This window comes from Manis javanica, chromosome 6 (assembly GCF_040802235.1).
Source record: "Manis javanica isolate MJ-LG chromosome 6, MJ_LKY, whole genome shotgun sequence".
Lineage (NCBI taxonomy): Eukaryota > Metazoa > Chordata > Mammalia > Pholidota > Manidae > Manis > Manis javanica.
Window position 1 is genome coordinate 21,027,841 of NC_133161.1, and position 12,385 is coordinate 21,040,225.

General features: G+C 36.5%; 1 protein-coding gene across 1 annotated transcript in view; it reads left to right on the forward strand.

Annotated features, from left to right (window-relative positions):
- The window catches only part of COPG2 (COPI coat complex subunit gamma 2), a 125,006-nt gene that overhangs the window by 57,269 nt on the left and 55,352 nt on the right, over positions 1 to 12,385 (forward strand). Inside the window, exons 10-12 of the mRNA XM_037019466.2 lie at positions 4,428 to 4,561; positions 5,098 to 5,165; positions 9,348 to 9,536. Coding sequence (XP_036875361.1) covers positions 4,428 to 4,561; positions 5,098 to 5,165; positions 9,348 to 9,536 — 391 coding nt within the window. The remainder of the gene's footprint in view (positions 1 to 4,427; positions 4,562 to 5,097; positions 5,166 to 9,347; positions 9,537 to 12,385) is intronic.

Genomic DNA, 12,385 nt, shown 5'->3' on the forward strand with positions numbered 1-12,385 from the left:
TTTGAATATATTTATAGTAGTTGACTCAAAGTCTTTGACTAGTAAATCCAGCATCTGGGTTTCTTCAGGAATAATTTATATTGGCTGCTTTTTTCTACTCCCTAAATATGGGCCATACTTGCCCGTTTCTTTGCATGTGTCATAACTTTTTCTCAAATATCTCAAAAATATCAAGTATCATTAATATCTCATTAAATCCCATTAAATATCTCAAAAGCTGGATATTTCAAGTAATGTAATATGGTAGCTCTGGTAATCAGATTTCCCCCTTCCCCATCCTCAGAGCTTGGTCTTAATAAGTCTGACTAGAGGCTTATCTATTTTGTTTATTTTCTCAAAGAACCAGCTCTTGGTTTCATTGATTTTTTTCTATTGTTTTATTTTTCTCAGTTTTATTTATTTCTTCTCTGATCTTTATTATGTCCCTCCTTCTGCTGACTTTGGGCCTCATTTGTTCTTTTTTTCCAGTTTCAATAATTTTGAGTTTAGACTGTTCATTTGGGATTGTTCTTCCTTCTTTAAATAAGCCTGCATTGCTATATACCTTCCTCTTAGAACTGCCTTTCTGCGTCCCACAGAAGTTGGGGCTTTGTGTTGTTGTTGTCATTTGTCTCCATATATTGCTTGATCTCTATTTTAATTTGGTCATTGATCCATTGTTTATTTAGGAGCATGTTGTTAAGCCTCCATGTGTTTGTGAGCCTTTTTGTTTTATTTTATTTCTAGTTTTATACCTTTGTGGTCTGAGAAGTTGGTTGGTAGGATGTCAATCTTTTTGAATTTACTGAGGCTCTTTTTGTGACCTGGTATGTGGTCTATTCTGGAAAATGTTCCATGTGCACTTGAGAAGAATGTGTATCCTGCTGCTTTTGGGTGTAGAGTTCTGTAGATGTCTCTTACGTCCATCTGTTCTAGTGTGTTGTTCAGTGCCTCTGTTTTTTACTGTCTGGTGGATCGGTCCTTTGGAGTGAGTGGTGTGTTGAAGTCTCCCAGAATGAATGCATTGCATTGTATTTCCTCCTTTAATTCTGTTAGTATTTCTTTCACATGTCAGTGCTCCCGTATTGGGTGCATATATATTTATAATGGTTATATCCTCTTGTTGGACCGAGCCCTTTATCATTATGTAATGTCCTTCTTTATCTCTTGTTACTTTCTTTGTTTTGAAGTCTATTTTGTCTGATACTAGTATTGTAACACCTGCTTTTTTCCCCCTGTTGTTTGCATGAAATATCTTTTTCCATCCCTTGACTTTTAATCTGTGCATGTCTTTGGGTTTGAGGTGAGTCTCTTGTAAGCAGCATATAGATGGGTCTTCTTTTTTATCCATTTTATTACTCTGTGTCTTTTGATTGGTGCATTCAGTCCATTCACATTTAGGGTGATGATTGAAAGATATGTACTTATTGCCATTGTAGGCTTTAGATTCGTGGTTACTTAAGGTTCAAGGGTAGTTTCTTTACTATCTAACCGTCTAACTTAACTCACTTATTAAGCTATTATAAACACAGTCTGATGATTCTTTATTTTTCTCCCTTCTTAATCCTCCTCCTCCATTCTTTATATGTTAGGTGTTTTACTCTGTACTCTTTTGCATTTCCTTTGACTGCTTTTGTGAATAGTTGATTTTATTTTTTTGCCTTTAGGTAGTATTTGGTTGGTCTGCTTTCTTTGGTGTGATTTTATTTTCTCTGGTGACATCTATTTAGCCTTAAGATTGGTTCCATCTAGAGCAGTCCCTTTAAAATATCCTGTAGAGGTGATTTGTGGGAGGCAAATTCCCTCAACTTTTGCATGTCTGGGAATTGTTTAATCCCTCCTTCATATTTAAATGATAATTGTGCTGGATATAGTATTCTTGGTTCAACCCCCTTCTGTTTCATTGCATTAAATATGTCATGCCATTCTCTTCTGGCCTGTAAGGTTTCTGTTGAGAAGTATGATGATAGCCTGATGGGTTTTCCTTTGTAGGTGATCTTTTTCTCTCTCTGGCTGCCTTTAATACTCTGTCTTTGTCTTTGATCTTTGCCATTTTAATTATTATATGTCTTGGTGTTGTCCTCTTTAGGACCCTTGTGTTGGGAAATCTGTGGGCTTCCATGGTCTGAAAGACTATTTCCTCCCACAGTTTGGGGAAGTTTTCAGCAATTATTTCTTCAAAGACACTTTCTATCCCTTTTTCTTTCTCTTCTTCTTCTGGTACCCCTGTAAGGTGAATGTTGTTCCCTTTGTATTGGTCACACAGTTCTCTTAATATTCTTTCATTCCTGGAGATCCTTTTATCTCTCTCTGCCTCAGCTTCTCTGTATTCCTGTTCTCTGATTTCTATTCCATTAACAGTCTCTTGCACCTCATCCAGCCTGCTCGTAAGTCTTTCCAGAGATTGTTTTATTTCTGTATTCTCCCTCCTAACTTGATCCTTTAGCTCTTGCATATTTCTCTGCATGTCCATCAGCATGGTTATGACCTTTATTTTGAATTCTTTTTCAAGAAGATTGGTTATGTCTGTCTCCCCAGGCCCTCCTCTCTCGGGGGTTGTCTGGGTGATTCTGGACTGGACCAAATTCTTCTGCCTTTTCATGGTGATAGAGGTAGTTGTATGCAGGTGGCATGTGTGTCAGCTGGGAGAACAGAGTCCCTTCTTGCTGGTTGCCCTGCCCATCTCCGCTGCCTGTGTTGATTCCCCACACACTGGGAACAGCCCTCTGGGCAGGCCAGAGCCCTGTGGGGAGAGGGAAGCACGCCAGGTGTGCTCTCCTGCGAGAACGGTGCCCTACTCTCAGACTACTTGGCTGCTGTGGTGGGGCCGCACAGGAGGGGGAATGAACGACAGGCTGTTTATCGCCATGAGGGGCTTCAGAGCTGCACTGTCGTCCAGGGGGTTAGGGCACCCAGCATTCCCTGGGATTCCCAGCTGCTGGGCTGAGTGTGCCGGTACATTTCTGTCCAGCTGTGAGGCCCCTGTCCCTTCAAGACTTTCAGAAAGCACTCGCTTTTCTTTTGTCCCAGGGGAGCCGGCTGTGGGGACCCGCTTGCAGATTTTACTGTTCCGTTTCCCTAATATCCAGCACACCGTGCAATGTGTGTCTGCACTCCTGGTGCGGATTACTAGGGCTGGTTATTTAGCAGTCCTGGGCTCCCTCTCCCACCCCGCTCCAACTCCTCTCCTCCTGCTGGGGAGCTGGGGTCAGGGGAGTGCTTGGGTCCCGCTGGGCCATGGCTTGTATCTTACCCCGTTTGTGAGGTGCTGAGTTCTTGCAGATGTAGATGTAGCCTGGCTGTTGTACTGTATCCTCTGGTCTCTTAGGAATAGTTGTATCTGTTGTATTTTCAAAAATATATATGGTTTTGGGAGGAGATTTCCATTGCCCTACTCACGCCGCCATCTTGGCTTCTCCCAGAGCTTGGTCTTGTTGCTGTTGTTTGTTTAGTGACTTCCTTGGACTAATTCTGTAGTCTTTATTCTTTGTCACGTGTCACCACTAAAGTCTCTACTTGGTTAGCTGAGTTGTTAGATGATTTGACAGTTTCTTAAATGCTTTAAACCAACATGTTTCCTACCCTTTTTCCAATGGGCACTTTGTGTTGGGCCATGCCTTTCACGCTCTGCCAGCTTGCAACTCTTCCTTTCCCTTCATTTTCTACTTGTGCAGAGCCTCAAAGCCAAGCATGAGAGATTAGGGCTCTCTCAGATCTTCCTGGGCATGTGCCCAGCCTTCTGGATCCCCAGGAATATGTCAGAAATTTTCAAAGCCCCCTATGGACATCTCATTTCTCAGATTTTCCTTTGAAGTGTTTTGCCCAGCCTTTTGTTGGCCCAACTGCAATCACTGCCTCTGGAAATTGCAGTGTTAAACAACTGCCACTGATTTTGGGGACAAACTCCCTGGTGAGAGCACTTTCCTTACTGAAAGAGCTCCAAGACAGATGAAATAAAGATTAGCTCTATGAATGAGACTTTTCCAGAGAGCACCAGTCAGTCCAATAGTGACACTTCTCTGAGGACAAGGCTTTTGAGGGGCCTCCAAACCTGTCTGCCTGTGCCAATGGCCGCTAGGCTGTTGGCTTTCATAGCTACTGAAGTTCTGAGGCTGCTCATTTCCAAGGCTACCATGAAACTGAGAAGAGGGTATGGAAATAGAACCAAACACCAGAAAGCTTATTGTTCTTACAAAGATTCACCTACTTTTCTGAAACAAATATCCCTAAGATTGTTGCAAACCTTTGGCTAATTTCTAGAGTGCTAGAAATGTTGATCTTGAACATTGATGCCACTGTTCTCATTGCTTTTATGGAAGAGTTTATTTTCAAAGATCCTTCATCCCTAATTCCAAAAGTGCTTCTCGATTGGTCTCTTTTTAATTACTATGTGTATTGCCTCTGTTCTTTTTGATATCTAATGATGGCCTTTGTATATTTATTGTCAGCCATGAAAGTCCACTCTTCGATTTCATTGAGAGCTGCTTGCGAAATAAACATGAAATGGTTATTTATGAAGCTGCTTCAGCTATCATCCATCTTCCTAACTGTACTGCAAGAGAGTTGGCACCTGCAGTCTCAGGTTAGTTGTATATTTGATAGCTGGCTTTTGTTTGTATTCTTATGTTTTTGTTTTATGTCCCATAGGTCTTCAGGGTAAGTTTTAAGAATGATTTGAACCTTAGTTCTGTATATATAGCCTTTGCAGTCTACTATGTAGATGATTTAGTTGCTTTTTACTTCTTTTTCTGCAATTATTATTTCCCCATATAAAATACTTACACATTTTTTGACTTAGAAGACAAATAACTTTAATGCCTTCAGTTATTCTTAATGTTTAAAAAACCCTTTTGTTCTTATAACTATAAATATTCCTACTATTTAAATTCATATATTAATGGGTATATTAATTCTTTTAGAATTGTTTCCTATGTTTAAAATTTTGTAGCTCAACAAAAAGTGCTTTTTCTATTTTTGATACATTTTCATATGAATTTTTAATGCTGTGATCTAACTTCCTTATGCATACTTTGAATGTGATTCTTTATGTATTATATTTTCAGATAAATGCAGTATGATGAAATGAGCTGTATTCACAGTGATCTTTTTCCTTTCTAGTTCTTCAACTTTTCTGTAGCTCTCCTAAGCCAGCTTTGAGATACGCGGCTGTGAGGACCCTGAACAAGGTAGATTTCCTTTCCTAACTCTTGACTTATATCAATGTTTGACTGGGAAAACTTTAAACGTGAAGTATTTGGCTTTCTTTCCAAAGTTAGTGGATATGACGTGGGCATCACTTCTATAGCATCTCACTGTGTTTGTGGTATGGTTGCTTTCACTATTATTCAACTAAAGATTAGAATTCATTGCTGACTTCTAAGCACTTTATAGTCAAGAGCCACACTGTGCAACATTAGCCACAAGTGGTTGTGTTTCCATTTAAATTAATTGAATAAAATTTAAAATTCAGTTCCTTAGTCACTCTAATCATACTTCATGTGATCAATAGTCACATGTGGTTAGTGACTATCATATTGGATATTGCAGACAAAGAACATTTCCTTCACTGCAAAAGTTCTCTTTGGACAGAGCTGATTTACAGCAGCACTGTCCAGTAGAAACACACAGTGGGCCACATACATAATTTAAAAATGTATAGTAACCACATTAAAATTTTTTAAATATGAGATTAATTTTAATTTATTTTATTTACCCTAATATATATGAAATTTATCAACATGTACAAATTAGTATTTAAAATTATTAAAGGTATATTTTGCTTTCTATTTTTTCATACTAAGTCTTTGATATTCATTGTATATTTTACATTTATGGCATATTTCGATTTGGACTACCTACATTCAGAAGCTTAGTAGTCACATGTGGCTATTGGCTACCATATTGGACAGCACAGGATATAATACAGAAATATAGAATAATATAAACATACAAATTTTAAATAAAAGTTTAATGTACTAGGAGACTTGTAAGGCAGTACTTGTTTTATAAATTAATTGTATGAACAATTGGAGAAAGAAGTTTAGAGCAGCCATGGAAGAAGCCTTTATAGAACAATAACTTGAATGATATTTTAAAGAGTTGATATATGTCCATATTCCTTCATCTGTAATCTTGTGGGCCAGATGTGTCTTAGAATTAAGCATTTTGTGACTTTTATAAAGATGATATGGTGCTGTCTCTTATCTACTAACCCCATTGGGCCTGGAGCACCCCACCATTAGCACACTGATACTATGCATTGCATGTATGACTCTCCTTGCTAAGTGGAATGAATTAAGACTTAATTAGTTTTATATTAGTTTGGGTCATGTTTTGCTGGTAAATGAATTTTGATGCTAGTACTTTGCTAAGTTTTCACATTTTTAGAATTGGGGGTAAAGGATTTTATACCAATAATGAGAGAGGCAGAGAGGTGAACAATATTGACAAACATAGAAACAGGAGAATGAGATACATGTTTTAGCGACTATGAGCAACATAGGTTGGTTGGAATTTCCTTGTTTAAATACAACATGTTTTCTAAGTGATAAGATATTAATAGTCTTTGAGCTGTGTTTACCATGCTGGGTCCTATTCTCAGAGATCCTGATATCCATGTACTAACATGTACTGTAAGGAAACACAGGCTAACTGTAATTAAAAGACAGAGTGTGATATTGTTAAAAAGGTTATAGAAACTCAGGAAGAGAAAGTATTATGCTAACTATGACGCAGGCCATTAATCATTTATCAAAAGATATATAATACCTTATTAATTGGAAACATTCTTCTTTTTTTCTTATAATTTTATTTGGGTATCATTAATCTACAGTTACTTGAAGGACATTATGTTTACTAGGCTCCACCCTTCACCAAGTCCCCCCCATATCCCTGTTCACAGTCACTGTCCATCAACATAGTAAGATGCTGTAAAATCACTACTTGTCTTCTCTGTGTTGCACAGCCCTCCCTGTGCCCCCACACACACTATACATGCTAATCGTAATGCCCCCCTTTCTTTTTTTCCTGCCCTTATCCCTCCCTTCCCACCCGTCCTCCCCAGTCCCTTTCCCTTTGGTAACTATTAGTCCATTCTTGGGTTCTGTGCTTCTGCTGCTGTTTTGTTCCTTCAGTTTTCTTTTGTTCTTTTACTCCACATATGCATGAAATCATTTGGTACTTGTCTTTCTCCACCTGGCTTATTTCACTGAGCATAATACTCTCTAGCTCCATCCATGTTGTTGCAAATGGTAGGATTTGTTTTTTTCTTATAGCTGAGTAATATTCCATTGTGTATATGTACCACATCTTCTTTATCCATTCATCTACTGATGGACATTTAGGTTGCTTCCATATCTTGGCTATTGTAAATAGTGCAGCGATAAACATAGGGGTGCATCTGTCTTTTTCAAACGGGAGTGCTGCATTCTTGGGGTAAATTCCTAGAAGTGGAATCCCTGGGTCAAATGGTATTTCTATTTTGAGCATTTTGAGGAACCTCCATACTGCTTTCCACAATGGTTGAACTAATTTACATTCCCACCAGCAGTGTAGGAGGGTTCCCCTTTCTCCACAACCTCACCAACATTTGTTGTTGTTTGTCTTTTGGATGGTAGCTATCCTTACTGGTGTAAGGTGATATCTCATTGTGGTTTTAATTTACATTTCTCTGATGACAAGCAATGTGGAGCATCTTTTCATGTGTCTGTTGGCCATCTGCATTTCTTCTTTAGAGAACTGTCTATTCAGCTCCTCTGCCCATTTTTTAATTGGATTATTTGCTTTTTGTTTGTTGAGGTGTGTGAGCTCTTTATATATTTTGGAGGTCAACCCTTTATCGGATCTGTCATTTACGAATATATTCTCCCATACTGTAGGATACCTTTTTCTTCTATTGGTGGTGTCCTTTGCTGTATAGAAGCTTTTCAGCTTGATATAGTCCCATTTGTTCATTTTTGTGTTTGTTTCCCTTGCCCAGGGAGATATGTTCAAGAAGAGGTCACTCATGTTTATGTCTAAGAGATTTTTGCCTATGTTTTTTTCTAAGAGTTTTATGGTTTCATGACTTACATTCAAGTCTTTGATCCATTTCGAATTTACTTTTGTGTATGGGTTAGACAGTGATCCAGTTTCATTCTTTTACATGTAGCTGTCCAGTTTTGCCAGCACCATTTGTGGAAGAGACTGTCATTTCCCCATTGTATGTCCATGGCCCCTTTATCGAATATTAGTTGACCATATATGTTTGGGTTAATGTTTGGAGTCTCTATTCTGTTCCATTGGTCTGTGGCTCTGCTCTTGTGCCAGTACCAAATTGTCTTGATTACCGTGGCTTTGTAGTAGAGCTTGAAGTTGGGGAGTGAGATCCCCCCCCCACTTTATTCTTTCTTCTCAGGATTGCTTTAGCTATTTGGGGTCTTTGGTGTTTCCATATGAATTTTTGAACTATTTGTTCCAGTTCATTGAAGAATGCTGTTGGTAGTTTGATAGGGATTGCATCGAATCTGTATATTGCTTTGGGCAGGATGGCCATTTTGACAATATTAATTCTTCCTAGCCAGTAGCATGGGATGAGTTTCCATTTGTTAGTGACCTCTTTAATTTCTCTTAAGAGTGTCTTATAGTTTTCAGGTCTTTCACTTCCTTGGTTAGGTTTATTCCTAGGTATTTTATTCTTTTTGATGTTATTGTGAATGGAATTGTCTTCCTGATTTCTCTATTAGTTTATTATTAGTGTATAGGAACGCCAGAGATTTCCGTGTGTTAATTTTGTAGCCTGCAACTTTGCTGAATTCCGATATTCTAGTAGTTTTGCGGTGGAGTCTTTAGGGTTTTTTATGTACAATATCATGTCATCTGCAAATAGTGACAGTTTAACTTCATTACCAATCTGGATTCCTTGTATTTCTTTGTTTTGTCTAATTGCCGTGGCTAGGACCTCCAGTACTATGTTAAATAACAGTGGGGAGAGTGGGCATCCCTGTCTTGTTCCCGATCGCAGAGGAAAAGCTTTCAGCTTCTCACTGTTCAGTATGATTTTGGCTGTGGGTTTATCATATATGACCTTTATTACATTGAGGTACTTGCCCTCTCTACCCATTTTGTTGAGAGTTTTTATCATGAATGGATGTTAAATTTTATCGAATGCTTTTTCAGCATCTATGGAGATGATCATGTGGTTTTTGTCTTTCTTTTTGTTGATGTGGTGGATGATGGGAAACATTCTTCTTGAAACAATTATTTTAACTTATTTTGTTTTATTTAGATTTAAAAAAGCCTTAATTAAAATTCCCATTTTCCTCTGCCTTTGTGTTATGGGTTTATAGCAATAGCAATTTACTTAAGTTTTTTTCTTGCCCTTCCACAAGGTGGCGATGAAGCATCCCTCGGCTGTTACTGCCTGCAATCTGGACTTAGAAAACTTAATCACAGACTCAAACAGAAGCATTGCTACTCTGGCCATTACTACCCTCCTCAAAACAGGAAGTGAGAGCAGTGTGGACAGGCTCATGAAGCAGATCTCTTCTTTTGTGTCTGAAATCTCAGATGAGTTCAAGGCAAGAGTTTCAATGATTATTTTCTGTTTCTTTTATTACAGTCTTCTGATAAGCAATTTTAAATTTTTATGAAGTCTAATTTATGAATTTTTTCTTTCACAGTTACTGCTTTCTGTATCTATCTAAGAAACCTTTGTCTACTTCCAAGTCCTAAAGATGGTTTTAGGTTTTACATTTGGATCTGTGATCTCACTTCAGTTAATATTGGTATATTGTGTGTGATCAGTTTAGTCTTTTCCATACTGATATCCAGTCATTCTGGCATATTGTGTTGAAAAGACTTTTCTTTCCCTACTATAGTGCTTTCACATCTTTGTCTGAGAAGCACATAGCTGTATAATTGTAGGTAAATCTCTGGGCTCTTTATCATATCCCATTTATTTATTTGTCAATCCTATGCCAGTACCACACTGTATTGATTAATGCAGTTTTATGGTACCTCTTAAATGTCAAGTAGGGTGGTCTTCTAACTCTTTGTCCTTTTTCAATATTCCTGTTTCTTCATACTTCCATATAAAATCTAGAACCTCTTATATTCTCTATAAAACAAAGCCTGCTGGGATTATGATGAGAGTTGTGTGAATCTGTAAATCATTTTAAGGACAATTGACATCTTAACACTATTATTCCAATTCATGAATTTGGTATATCTCCCCCTTTATTTAGGTCTTCTTTAATTTTTCTGAGCAATGTTTTGTACCATTTACTCTAGAGGGCTTGCACATCTTTTGTTAAGTTTATATAAAAATATTTTTTATGCATTTGATTTTATTAAAATTTCTATTTCATTTTTTGCTGTAGTATATTAAAAATATATTGTTATATTTATTTATTTTTACTTTCCCATAACTTAGTATCCTTGCTGAGTACCCTTACTGGTTCTAGTAGTTGTTACATATATATATATATGTATGTATTCCTTAGGATTGCCTATAAAAATACTGTTACTGTGAATAAAGACTATTTTACTTCATTTCCAATCCAAATACCTGCCCTTTCTTTTTCTTGCATTATTAAAATGGGCTAGGATTTCCAGTACAGTGTTGAATAGAACTGGTGAGAATAATCAAAAGAACAATAAATTTCAGTTAGAAGAATTAAAGTAGAAATATTTTACTTATTTTCATTTTTTTCAGTGAAGAAGTATAACTGACCCTGTTTATTCTCTTCTAGTATATATCTAGACTTTAAAAAACAAACCTAGCCTGTGTATTCGGGTGGACAAATCATTGGGAGACCATGGGAAATTATAAAGGTCATTTTGTAGTGTAGCTTATTGAATGAATCTCCTATGCTTGGACATTGAGATAGTTTGCAATATTTTGCAATTACAAATAATGCTGCAGTGGATAACCTTGTGCATATGTTTTCTTGAAATGTTAGAGGAATATCCTCAGGGTAAAATTCTTAGAAGTCCATATACTAGGTTGAAAGGTAAATAAACATGTAGTTTTGTAGAGAGTGCTAAAATCTACCAGCAATGTGTAAGAGCGCTAGTTTCCCCTGTGTATTGTAGGCCCCAATAGAATATATTGTATTTTGAAGTTTCGCCAACCAGATGGGTAAGAAAAGGTATCTTAATGTAGTTTTAATTTGAATTTCTCTTACTGTGAGTGAAACTAAACATCTTATATAAAATATAATATTTAATATTTATTTTTAAATATTGCCTGCTCAATGTCTTTTCTCCATTTTCTATAGGAATTTTGGTCTCTAGTTTCTCAAAGTTTTTTTTTTTTGTATTTTAGGGATACTAGTTATCTGAAATGTATTTTCTCTCAGTTTCATTTGACTCATATTTTTTGTCAGGAAAGTTTTTCATTTTGATGTAGTCAAATTTGTCAGTCTTTTATGGAATCTGACTTTTGAGTAATGGTTAGAAGGCTTTTCTCTTCAAAGTACAGAATCTGAGTGGGCGAATAAAAATGCATACATGTTTTCTTCTATTACATGTATAGTTTCATGGTTTACATTTAGGTATCTGATCTATTGGATTTTATTATGTTTGGTGTGAGAAACAGATCCAGTATTATCCTCTTCCAATGATTAATCAGTTGCCCCCAAAAATTTATTTAAAAGACTGTCTTTGTCCCAGTAATTTGAGATATCACCTTTATTATATGTTAAGGTTCCATATGTACTTGGGTCTAGTCTGGGGCTTTCTGTTCTATGCCATTGCTGTCTTTATCCATACATCAGTACCACACACCAGTTTAAACATAGAAACTTTGTAGGATGTACTAATATCTACTAGTCCCCTCTCATAGCTCTTTATTTTCATTGTTTTCCTAGCTAGTCTTACATGATTACTTTTCTTTATGAAATTCAGAATTGACTTGCCCATCTTCATTTCATTGCCATTTTTGCTGGGATCACATTGAATTTATAAGTTAACATAGGCGAGAACAGATACCTTGATGATGTTGAGACATCCTAATCAAGAACAAGGGATATCTTTTAATTTGTCAAGTCTACTTTTGTGCCCTTTAAGAATATTTTATAGTCTTTTTGTATTAGTTTTTTTTTTGTATTAGTTTTAAAAAATACTTGAAAAATGCTTTTCCCAAGTATTTCTTTTTTGTTATTGCTATTACAAGTTTTTGTATCCATTACATCTTCTCAGTAGTTATTCATGTATATGAATAGTATTATTTTTGCATATTAATTTTATATCCTGCTACCATGCTGAATTATTTTACTGAGTGGGTTTTATCATTGATTCTCTAGGGTTTCCAGGTATATAGTATCATGTCATCTGTAAATAAAGTTAGTTTTGTCTTTTATTTTCCAATTTTTATTACTTTAATAGTGTACTCCTGTATAATTGCATTGGGTAATATCTCCAAAAT